General features: G+C 30.1%; 1 protein-coding gene across 2 annotated transcripts in view; it reads right to left on the bottom strand.

Annotated features, from left to right (window-relative positions):
- Fife (fife) overlaps positions 1-13,384 on the bottom strand; it is a 196,807-nt gene that overhangs the window by 12,312 nt on the left and 171,111 nt on the right. The window contains exons 11-12 of one of the 2 annotated variants that reach the window (XM_064355527.1): positions 7,678-8,360; positions 7,403-7,423 (exon numbers count right to left, since the gene is read on the bottom strand). In XM_064355527.1, the coding sequence (XP_064211597.1) occupies positions 7,413-7,423; positions 7,678-8,360 (694 nt within the window). In that variant the 3' untranslated portion in view covers positions 7,403-7,412. The remainder of the gene's footprint in view (positions 1-7,402; positions 7,424-7,677; positions 8,361-13,384) is intronic. The other variant, XM_064355525.1, reaches the window with a different exon arrangement.

Genomic DNA, 13,384 nt, shown 5'->3' with positions numbered 1-13,384 from the left:
ATTTCTAAAAGATTTAAAAACTGTTATTGAACATAGTGAACTTAGCTCTTTTAATAATTAACACTTTATTTTATATTAACTGTATTGTACCTATCTGTGTTTGTATTTATCTTTGTATTTTATATATCACTTGTACTTGGCGTGGCCGTTAATAAACATTATTATTATTATAAGAAGTGTCGGAGTAATAATCTGAACACGACACATGGCCAGAAAAAATTGAGACTAAAAGTCATTTCAGCGTTCAACAGTTAGTTATCGTATTAAATTTCTACATTTTATTAATACAATCGTAAGTAGAATTTTTCTTAATCCGCCCATGGTTTAATTGGAACCTCTTATAATTTTAACTTCTTCTAAAATAATATTTCATACAACAATTTAGCTTAGGACAGAAGATGATTAGTCTGCAATAAAATGCATATTAGGGTTTCCTCCCTTTAAGATGTTAGTTCTTCACTTCGTCTTACTTTTCAAAACAGATATTCTGGTACTGAATGAAACTCTAATTAACATATTACTGCAGACTGACCAAAGCTGCATAATTGTATAACATATTACTTTATTAAATTTTTACTATTTACGTTGGAAGAGAGTACATTGAGCCATAATCCGAAGTGTGATAATTTACTCGTAGTTAAAATTTAAAAACATTAATTTTTTTGGTTGTAGTAAGCTAGCTATTAATAATTTATTTATAATGGTTTATTTGCATTAATTAATTTTTTACTGAAATAAAAAAGAATGCATATTACTTTACCATTATTCTTGAAACAGAATATTGATACTATTAAAATTTTAGCAGTAGCATGTTGTAAAAATGTTTGAAATAGACAAAACAAAATTTCGGATCAGATCTTGTCTGTCGGTGTCTTTCTTCCAGAACAGATGAAGAAAGGCTGCGACAACTACATTTAGCAAAAATTATGCACTTTATACAGGGTGCTCAAAAAATGGCGCACCAACTCAATGGAGTGTGGTAAAGAATTGCTTACATATAAAGGTAAAAATAGTAAAAAAATTCTTTGCGTTAAAGTTATTGATAAACAACGAATTTTAAATAAATGATATGTGGCAACATTGTCTAACAGTCGTGATCGCAATAAAATTTGATCAACAATAAAAATAAATTATTTTTGAAACGGTTTCCTAGGAAATAGCTCCCAGCGTTGGCACATCTACAAACTGTGATTTTTTTGATAAATTTTAATTTTTTAAATTAAAAAAACTGCTAAAGTCTTATGGGAAATTTAAAAATAGTTATTCATCGTTGTGTTAGGGAACGATTACTTAGTGTGAAACATAGAAACATTAAAAAATAATGAAAACTGAAGAAGTTAACAAAATAAGTTTGTAGCTCCAGATTTTTTTAAATATGACTTTAGGAATTTTTTCAAGATTTTTCCCGTGATCTACACATGCTTCTCAACAACGTACCACTGAGTTGGTGCGCCATTTTTTGAGCACCCTGTATACAGGGTCGCTGACAAGTATGGATACAGCTATTTTTTTTTATAAAAATGTTTTATTTTTTAGTTAAAATTATTATTTTTTAATTAAAATTATTATTTTAACAATTATTACTCATTTTTTGGTCAATGTTCAGGTGGTAAAGAGCTAACGATAGATAAATACAATATTTTTAAAACTAAAAAAAATTTTCGAATTTTTTTTTAATATATTTGACCTCTCTTGCTATTAAAAAAAATTCAAGTTTGCCATGTGTCTCCGGAACAAATGGTAATAGAAATTTGATAAACATTTGAGACGATCGAATTTAAATAGCTTAAAGCATTATACCAAGTTTCAATAAGTTTTGTTGAATAGTTTTTACAATATTTATAGTAGTTAGATTGTTTGCAGTTTGGTTCTATACCCCATATGAGAAATATTGTGACTTCTAATAAAGGTACTCATCTGAGTAACTTTAATAAACATTAATACTCTTTAGGCCCTGATTAATAAAAATACTCCCAAAATGGAAAATTATGTTCTTTAGGAAGTTTTTTTTGTCAGTTTGAAAATTTTACTAAATTTGTAATTTCTTCAAAAATCGTTAAGTTGAACTATTTTGAAAAGATACCAAACCCCAAATTTTGAAAACTACCTTTGTTGAACTTTAAATAAGCATAACTTTTTTTATGTAATGTCCTCATTGTTATTTATCTAATTAGAAAATAATTTAATTTAACACCTAATTTTATTAACGTTTCTTACACCTATGTTTATTAGAAAACAAATTATTTAAAAACAAAGGAGAAAAAAAATAAAAATTTGGAGTTTTTGAGAGTTTATGAATTTGTTTTGTATTTACGGAAATTCCTATGTGCAATTCAGCTATGGTTAGTATTGGAATGGCATCTGCTAACGAAAAAAAGTGAGGCATTTTGGGTGGAAAAATGGAATTATCGTAAATTAAGGTGTTTCAAATGTAACAACCAAAATTTGAGGTTTGTTATTTTTCTTTTTAAAATTTGAAAACGCCAAAAAAGCTTTCTCTTTCCAATGTTGAAATACAGTTTTTAAATATTTAAAAACGATAAAGTTGTGTTACTTTTGAAGAGAAAAGTTAAAAAATTAATTTAGATAATTCAAAAAAAAAAACATAAAGTAACAAAGTTAATACTGACATCTGAAAATATGGGAAGTACCGCCTCTTTTTGATGGATAACGAATATCTTGATTAAAACTCACATCATATCTGAAATCGAGCCGAAACAGCCTGTTTTTAACTATCATAATTTAAATCATAATTTTTTCATTTTTTTTTTCATTTTTTTCATATTTTTCATATTTTTAAAAATACAATCATAACTCATAAGCATTTCAGTTATATCCGTTAATTGATAAAAAAGTTAATTTAATTGTCGGAAATTTGGCTAATCTGGACAACGCAACAATTACAGAGGCAAACCTGTAAAACATACTCCTGGAAATTTTAAAGATTTAGTCTGTTTAGATAATGCATAAATAAGCATTCAAAAACCGTATTAGTCTTGTCGGTAAGTGACTTAAAGTCAAAAATTACGTACCAGCGTGCGTCAAAAAACATTGATTTTCGTCCACAATTACGAAGATGGAGGATTTTTTAACAAGACTCTTTGTTACCTTATGACCTATGAGACCATGTCTTTTAGTGCGGAAAAACGAAATAACTAATCTAAGTTTTTTTTAACCAATGCTAAGCTCAGAGAATAACTACTTATTCTGTTAAAATTAAGGTCAAATATGATAATATGAAAATTTGTGATGCTAATGATATTTAGTACATTGAGTAAAAGTTTGCGCGTAATATCGCAAATATTTTTTTGTAATCTGTTTAGATGTTTTTTGGAAAATACTTTGTTAATAACTAGTTAATAAATATCTTGGCAGCTGAAGCCTTTAAAACTAAATAACTTAAATGTTGCTCTAAGAATGCTATTCATTTACTACGAGCATATCTATCAAAAATTCTGATTAATTATTAACGAGTTATTTAAATAATTCAAGAGTGGGATCTGAAGTGCTTTCCCGGTCGAGAAATGGCTTTATCTCAAATGGATATTAACATCAGTTTCCTGAATTATACCGAATGCAATTTATATTTAGTGTTCATAAAAATATCCCTAAAACTTGCAGCAAATTAGTTTAGCGAAGAGTTCATAAAGCTTTTACGAACATGATAGCGGATTGTCTAGGGCCGATTTACAGATTGTTCCGAATAGAAACATTTTATATCAACAACAGAGTAACAAAGTTATAATCATTTTTAAGAAAACAGTTTATTATTTTCATATACTGTTACCATCATGTTTCAATAATAATTACAACAGTGTGTTGTTACTCGTATTATTATTAGTAGTGTGCTACTGTTTACAACCGACTGATATTGGATGCGAAGTGATTACAATGTATTGAACTAAGTTGCAGCATATTAAATTATTGTACTGTGCATGTAGATTATATTGGGTTACTCTCATACCGCATTTGGAACACCACAAGGGAGACTTTTTAATTTTCACTGAAATGCAATACGGACGAATTACATACTATTAGCTACTTCAAAACTATAAAAAAACGTCACATTTTCTATCAAAATTAGCTGTTATAAATTATTCATGCACAATAAAAAAATATAGCTGATGTAATTTATACTTTCAATGAGAGATCTGATCTAATCATTAATAACTTTTTTACAATTTTATCGATCTTATTTAAAACAATAATTCTGTAAAATGCGATGTAGGTGTTTTTATAGTTTTGAAACAGCTATAGGTACACACTATGGTAGCGCTCAGCTCCGTTTGCGTGTGCGTCATCTGACATTTCTGTCACTACGTTTACATAGCAGGGGCATAGCGGTGACAAACTATCAAATATTTTTTGAGGTTACGAAGTGTTTAAATTATGAGTTGTTACAAAAAATACAGATTCACAAAACAAGAACTAATAAACGCAGAATCAAAAACCTAACGAAACGCAAATCACAAAACACAATAAACGAACAGAAAATACTTGCGATTAACACCGATAACACTTTCGACAACCATGCGATGACGTTTATAATTTTCTGTCAATGTCAGTTTGACAAATTCGTGACACTTGACGGTGTTGTCGAAGTGCACATGTAAATTAATGTTCAAGGATACCACCCTTAGATAGCCCTTAGCTGTTTAAATTTGCATTGTTTTTGATAATTTTTATAGCTTTGTGTTGGTAATGAAAAAATGAAATTGATGACGCACACGCAAATCCAGCTGACCGCCACTATACAATAGTGCATACACATACGTGTACGAATCAGCTAAGAAGTGACAAACTTTGCGGGCCCGTGCTATAAATTCGTATAATTTAGGTAACTCATATTATGTAATATGGAAGTTTGTTAAATAACTCTAGCTTTGCTCACATGATGTCGTATACGATCTGATTTTTTTTATTTTGAATTTATTGTTTTTTAAATGAGTAATATCTGCATGTTGTGCTTTTGTACGTAATACTAACCCGGCGCATCCACCATTTTTACACCTTAATAAAAATGAATTTAGAAAAGTGGGAAATTTCATGTATGTACAATTTTTGTGTAAGTAAGGCAGTAACTTAATTACTTTGTAACCTCAATATTATTTTATGTAACAAGATGTGACAGCGGTGCCGGTAGAAAAAAAAATATTTTATAGATTTAAAAATGTGTTTATTAATACAATAAAAAAAATGGTGCGAATTTTATTACTCTCTTGCACCATGTCTAACCTTAACCCTCGGGATAATAAAATTACCGTTAGGTAGCAACAAACCCTTATCTCAAAAGACATTGTTATATTTAAATAAATTGTCCTGTAGTCTTTTGGATGTACTTAAAGGACCTAGTTTGTCCTATAATTTATCAAAAGCAAGGTGCCTGTAGTCAGCAACCACTGCTTTATAGGGAAGCCAATTTTAATTTAATAGGGTTTTAGCACCGGTTTATAAAAAGCTTTGTTAAAATTTAACATGTTGTTAAAAGTTAACAACGCGAATGGACCAATCAAAATGGATTATTTTGGACACGTGACTTGAATTGGGGACTAAATTAATGCGTGATTAACTGATGACGTGACCTAATTGAAGCAATTTGGTTGGTACTTTCGCATTGTTAAGTTTTAACAACGAATTAAATTTTAACAGAGCGTTCTATAAACCGTCTCATAGTGTCACCAAGTTCACTAATATTGATGTAATTTTATCTTTTTTAACTCATGATTGATTTATTGTGCAAGAAATTGTTAAAGTACACTTAAAAATTACAAACTAAATGGTAACTAATGTTGGTTTTATTGGATATAGCTCGTTTTAAAGAGAAGTTTCGTCAGAATATGCGGAAAAACTATAAATTAGGTCAAAAATCATGTTATGTTTTAGAGTCAAGTTTTAAGGTTTTGAGATGTAGCTAAAATAAACTGAAAAATCATCAATTTAAGTCGAAAATTAAATAATTTCAAAGTAAATAATCAACAAAATTCGGTAGAAATAACAAATTGTAATTTCTGCTCTTTTTCAAGTGGTTAGCACACAAAGTGTTCTCTCAAAAAATTTCGCTAAAACTGGTTGAAAGATTACTAAATTTGATCGAAACTGATATTCATTTTACCGCAATTCAGACCTGAAACTTATTTATGTTGGGAGGTCTTGTAAGATACGCTCCAAAATCACAAAAATAAAATAAAACTGATGTTACTTTACTCAATTTCGTTTGTTTTGTGCAAAATTTTGCCAAGGATAAGCTGGAACATAACAAAATTTGGTCGAAAAAAGTTTATTTTTATTTTTTTAAGCACGTTTTTGAGTGTCATATCAAAATAAACCGACCTAAAATCATCTAAGTGTGGATCAAAAGTCCAAAACAAAAATTGAGTTTTACGTTTCATTAGCACTTTTCTGATGCCGAAACGTAATTATTTCGTAAATATTGTCAAGAATAAGTAAAAGCTCATTGAAGAATTTAATTAATCTTCAAGTTTGTTTATTAATTCAGTATAACAAATACCCTGAATAAAAACTAACAGATTTTTTTTTACCGTCTTTCGAAAGTTATACAAAATCTGTTTTTTTTTTCAAAAGATAATAAACAAAATATCAAACTTCTTTCAAGACTAGTTTACGATCTATAATGGTTTATGACAGGTGCTGGTGCGGTCAAGGAATCGGAACTTGTAGGGTAGTCATTTTTATTTTGGGTGACTGTACATTTAATGAGTTTTTAATTTTAAACAAAATCCATTTTGTTTAAAAAGTTAAATAGAACTACTTACCTTTTTATAATCTTACAATAAATTTTAACATAATAATATTAGATCTGAATGGTGTGTAATGTTTTGTGATTTTGGTGAAAATGTTGATAACAATTTATGACACATTTAACCGAATAGACAGTAAGTGAAATAGCATAAGCAAGGGGTAACGACATCACACAAGCACAAGGGATGTACCACATGACTTTTTACCAAAAGCTTTACATTAATATCACTACCCAACACCAAAATCCTCATTTAAACTAAAAAGGTGCACTTTTTTTGAAACCCATCTTTGTTTGAAAGTGCCTTAAGAAAGAATCTAAATTTAACAGCTGTCTTTTGATTTTTCTGTATAAAGTTAAAACATTTTTTTATTTATTGAAACTGACATTTAGTTAAATTTAATTGTTCAAAATTGACTTGGATTCTGCATAAAAAATTGACAGAAATTGCTCAATTTTCATTTTTTTCATGAACAGAAAAGTTCAAATAAAATTCTCAAACATAGCAAAAAGGTTAAAACGGGTTTCAAATTTGCTTCAGCACAGCGCAGTCTTTTGTCAAAAGGAGGGAAAATGGTGTAATTTGTTGGACAGTGTATTTGGTAAAAAGAGGTGCAAATACGTGCTGATTAGTGAATATCTTACCAATATGCGGTTATAGATCCGCTAAATGTTTAAAATGTGTAAGAAGAGAAAGGAATATTATTAGAAAGCATGAGGCACCATTAACAGATAATTCAAAACTCCCAAAATATCCAAATTCGAGTATAAACCATTCCTTAATAAAGCGTTAAATTCGATCAACGAAACCGATACTTTGAGAGCCTTTTCAAGTCTTATGGAGAGTGTGTGAAGTGTGCAGTGGTGTTAGAAACATAAGTAGGGGCCAAAGTACAAAATGCGATAAATTATTAACTCACTTCTGTGTCTCTTTTCCGCCGATAAGCTCATAGTCCGTCCAAGCTCCCCCTTGACCGCCTTCAGCGACTTGAGTATCTCCTCCGGGTCCCTCAGCATCCTGGTGCAGCTGCTCCGCCTCCGGTCCCTGCTGTAGGACGCTGGGGGCGGCACCGCCGGCCCCTCCTGCTCCGCTTGCTCCTGCGCCGACTGGAAGGACGACCTCCTGGAGCCCGGCAGCGACCTGGAGAAGTCCTTCCCCAGCTGGTACACCTCCACCTCCAGCTGCTCCGACTGGCTGGAGCCGCGCCGGGAGCCCCACGCGTGGTCCGGGTGCAGGAGGCTGGCGCACTCTCCGATGGAGTCGACGTCGTCGGAGATGCTCCTCTGGTTGCCGAAGTCGTTGCGTTTGCCAGCACCAGCTATCGACCCTCGTGGGGACGTGTGCGGGGATTTGCCGCGCAGCTGTCGGGGGTCCTCCAGGCGGCACCAGACGGCCCGGTCGTCCAGGAAGGCTTTCTGGAGGTCGACGGAACATTCGCCGAGAAAAGCGTGTTCGTTGTGAGGGATTAGGTCCCAGAGGGTGATTTCGAGGACGCGCTCCATAAGTTCGTCGCCGGGAACGCCGGGAAAGCTCAGATTTGCATTCCAAATGGGGTTTTGGCTGGCTGGGGCCACTTCTGTCTGGAGACAGTGGTCTTCGGTTCTGGGGCAAATTGCAAAGTTACAGCCGATGGAGCTTTAAATAAGAGCTTTTTGTGTAAAACATTGGCTCCGATTTGTCCTAATGCGACAAGTTTGGGGGATACGTACTCGAAGGAATACAGAAAAGGTTTTGTCAATTGGTATTTTTTAAGAAATTTTAGAAAGGACAAGAAGAATTGCAATTCCATGCGGTAATTTGAATTTATAATAATATACAGGCTGTCTCAAAATTGACGCCCGTGCTTTTAGGGTTTGCTTCAGAAGACTAAAACAAATCGAAAGTTAAGAGTGGAAAATTGTCCAATTGTCCTTCATTATCGAGTTATTGATACGAAACTAAAATTTTAAATTGATACATTAAATTTTATTAAAAGCGAATTTACCAAATTTGTTGTCACAAAATACGCTACAATAATTAGAAACTTTTCCGCATATGCCCTAGCCCCTGTAACGGCATTGCCATCATAAACACCTCTAACTTATAACTGAGCTTTTAACAATCGACAAAATCTCGAAGTAATATCGTATCATTTTAAACATACAAAACCGAAGGAAATTAATAATACTCCTCATTAGACAGAGTGATCCAAAGAATTTTAACATCGCTAACATCAACTGATGAATTATGTTTCACAAATAATTGGAAAGACAGCATAAAGCTTATTATTTACATTTTTATCAATAACTCGAAAACTAAAGACAATTTTTTTTTTTTTTCACTCTTAACTTTCGATTTGTATTAACCCCTTGAGTCATTGTCGTTCGAAATTTTGTAATTTAATTCTGCAGCTCTATTAATAATTTATTAATATTAACACTCATTTAATACCAGGTGAAGTTTCAAGTCCAAAACCGTAAACACCCTGTATAGTTTGATTAGACAAATAATAAATTAAGGTTGAAATTTTGCCTAAATTTAGATTTTTATTGTGGTTTGCATGCACTTTTTTCTGGTTTTCACTCTTTTTGGTTGGATCCTGGGTTTTCAATTTTATTGGCTTTAATTGTTTTACTGTTATTATTATTATTGGCACGAATTTATTTATAGTTTTCCAGTTTTTCACTTTTTTAGAAAATTGAAAAATTTTTTAGAAATTGCATTAAATTTTATGCAAAGCGTTTTTTTTCAGTATACGTAGCCCTTTCTTTGTAGTCAAAGTAAAATATAAAAAATATCTCTTTTTCTTTTTAAACTTACAATCTTAAGAATATTTTTAGTTTTGATGTACTTCTTTATGCCTTTAAGTTTTGTACCCTTTAAAACTTAGGCGTTTTTTGAACTGGCAACTGGGCTAGTACTAGTACTACTAGTACTACTTTGTATGTATATGTTATTCCATTTTGTTAAAGACAAAAATACAATGTTTTATCCTTTTAAAGTGATTCACTTACATGCGAATCAAATAATAAAATTAAAATCCGAAAAAATAAATAACTAAAACCAAAACTGTATCAAATTATTGAAACTGAAAATCATTTACTTCAAAATTACAACAAATCAGAAACTTGTATCTGCGAATACAAAAATACAGGGTGAATTAATAATGTATTTCTAAAGTTTTCTTTAATGTCTAAATGTAATTATTACACGTACTTTTTAAAATTGCGTTAGATTATTAAATAATTAAGGTTGAACTTTCGTGAGAACGTCTGAAAAAAAAACTAAATAATTGGATAATGTCTTTGAAATAAATTATTACCTCACAGGTCAGATCAGGTCAGGTCATGTCAGGTCCTAGTTAAACGGATTAAAAGTGTGAATGATTTATTTTTCTATAAAAAAATATTTTAAAAGAGCATAAAAAATACTATTCTGGATTTTTGGACACTTTCACTTAAAAAATCGGTATTTTCGCTATTTTTGGAATTTCAAAATTGCATTTGAAAAATTTTAATTTTTTGAGCAAATTATGAGATTCATAAATTCAATGTTAAGCCGTATTTTTAATTTAATGATCGAGGCTTATAAAATTTTAACTTATAATTAATTAATAATTAATAATAATAAATGTAATTAATAATAACAGATTTTTTTAATTCGGGAATTAAATTAATTAGATTACCTCTGGAGTTAACGTTTGACTTATTCGAAAACATTAATCATTAGTTTTTGAGAATTTCTCCGTTAATTATATTAATTAAATTAATTAATAAATTACATTATAAAATTTAATAAATAATAATTAAATAATAATCACAATTAATCACCGAATCTCCAAACCACACGGTGCTGCACTACAAACAGTGGTAACTCATTTTTTTATCCGTTTAAAATTTGACCTTACTAATGAAAGTGACTACAAAACTTTATTTAATATTTAAATTTTTAACTTATTTATTTACTCCATTTAAAACAATTTTTTAGTGGTCGTATTAATCGTAAAAATTTGTCTGTGGTTAAAACGAGCTATTTTTTTAAGGGCCGTTTTGTCGTTAAGCTATTTTACATGGGGCTTTTTTTTCTGTATTATATGAACACAGTGATAAATTGGGAAGGCATTTTTGCTAGCACTTACATTAGATAGAGAGCAGATTATCTCAGAAATCATTTAGTAATAAAAATGTATAAAAATCTTACCCAGTTTTTTGAGAACATGACAAAATCGGAAGGCATTTCAATTTGTTTTTATAATACCAAAAGATTAATTAAACATACAATTGTAATGTAATTATATTATATTATACTATATCCTATTATACCACACACAATTATCCATTCTTTATTTTTAATTTCATTTTCATTTTTTTCAAGTTCTTCAAAATTTTCGTTGGAATTTGATACAATTTTGTTGGTACTAATGAGATTTAAAGAGACTTTGGTATTTTCTACATGACTATTTTTAGGTGGTAAAGTAAAAAATGTAAGTAAAGAAAAATTTTAAACGGAAGATCACGGTGATAAATCAATACATTTTTTCTCATGTTTTTTGTGAAAATTTTAGTCTTCAATTTTCTTCAGCCTATTATGCGTGCAAATCTCCACATTTCTACACTTTCTTTAAGCAATTAGTAAATTGGTTGAATCTAAATTATTTTAATTCAATTTGGAGACAGTATAATACTGTATTTTTTTGGGATGCAAAAAAAAATTGTGCTTTGGTATCTCGTTTCGTTTCCTATGAATTTAGTAAAAGTAGAGAAATGTATATAAACGTTCTTTTCGTTGTGCAAATCCTTTTAAGCATGCTAAACTGCATTACACATTTTGTCCTGACGACGTTAGAATATCATATATTTCAAAATTTCTATATCGTGAAAATGTGTCGTAATATATTACACTTCCAACCAAGTCAAAGAATGTCGTCACAAGAAGGCCCGATTTATGTGAATGGCACTTGTATGAATAGGGTTTTCTAACCAATTTTCCTAAACGCCACGATAAACGCATGAATTCAAACTCAAACGCCCACGACCTTACAATTATTTCTAAATTCGTACTTCGAAAACAAAGCTCTCTTACAAACACTAAAAATAACTTCAACTTCAAAGCGTGGAAACCACCAAGTTACATTTTGTTCTTTTGTGTAGATACATCTCGAAGAACAAAATTAAATCTTGAACTCGTTTATAAATAAAACAAAATAATCCTGAATTTATTCAACTGTGGCAACACCCTTCACCAGTAATTTCAAGTCAGAATAGAGCGCGTAATACGACAACACTTGGTCACTAATTAAATTAAGTCATTGATCATTTATAGGGCAATGAAGTGAGCCTTTAAGAAGTAATTGCGTGCTGCACTTCGAAAGCGTTTATCGAATTCTGTTTACGTTTTACTGACACACTGCAGAACATATACGATTAATGAAAGAAGTTTTTCTTTCAAAGTTACAGTTTTTGACTCACATATTTTGGGAATGTGTGCAAGTAAATCGACTTTTTATAGAAACATGCATCGAATCATCTCTACCTTAGCAACTATCAAACCAGTAAAATTTATATAATAACGATAAGTCTTCTAAAAACCGCGGGAAATATGGTGACAAAAACACAAAACAATTATAAATATTAATAATTAAATAAAAATTAAAACTTTAATGGCATTAAAGTTTGGGGTCAAGGGTTCTCTTGTTTATGTATTTTTTGCACTAATATTATTTAAACATCGTTTGTTTAAGATGACACTACAAATAATAAAATTTTGGTTAATTAAATTTGAATTTTTTTTGAATGGAAAGTAGTTGTATTCTACGATTTACCATGGTTTTAACAAAATGTTGGAATTTTCGTCTAGACTTTCATGCAGAAAAATACTATCTAACGATACAGTTGAATAAAAAGTGTATTTATTAGAAAATATCCAGGTGTATCCACTAATTTTAACAAAAACAAATTTTTTTATGAAATTTTTAGAATTAAATTTTGTAGATTATTCAACAAAAATGCCTATGACTTTCTGAGTTCGTATTTTTTGATATTGTTAAGGTTTTAGTTAATTTTTTCTTTAATTTCATAGAACACTGTATTTAAAAATGAGTTAAATCAAGAAAAAAACAAACAACACAATCTTATCATAATTTCTTGGCGAACAAACAATGAACAATGAACATACAATTCCTTTTTAATCAAAATTTGTAAATCACTAAACAAACTCTGTATATGAGTTTTTCTAGTTTGTTCTTTGTCATATAGTTAAGCTCTATTTATTTACTTATTTATATTTCACGTTGATTACTTTCTTTAAAAAAATAAACCAATAAAATATGTTAATTCACAAAAAATTACACAATCAGGGTCTTATCATTTAAATTTATTACTTATAAAATAGACAATGTCTTAGCGCAACCATCAATATTAGTTTTTTTTAAAACTACTCGTAATAAGGAAACTCAATATTTTATCTTTTTGTTTCGATGTGTTCTATCAAGAATCTTGTCTATTTTACGATATTTTATGAAAACGTCAAGTCTTATTCCACGTTTTATTTTACAAAAAGACTAGAAAACTAATTAAAACACAATCAAATTCTTACCAATTAAATTTAAAAATATTTTTCTGGCGCATCCACCATTTTTGTTCTTGATT

The sequence above is a fragment of the Tribolium castaneum genome, chromosome 1, assembly GCF_031307605.1.
Source record: "Tribolium castaneum strain GA2 chromosome 1, icTriCast1.1, whole genome shotgun sequence".
NCBI classification, from domain to species: Eukaryota; Metazoa; Arthropoda; class Insecta; order Coleoptera; family Tenebrionidae; genus Tribolium; species Tribolium castaneum.
Note: the sequence above shows the minus strand (reverse complement) of the source record. Positions and strands in the feature narration are given on the sequence as shown.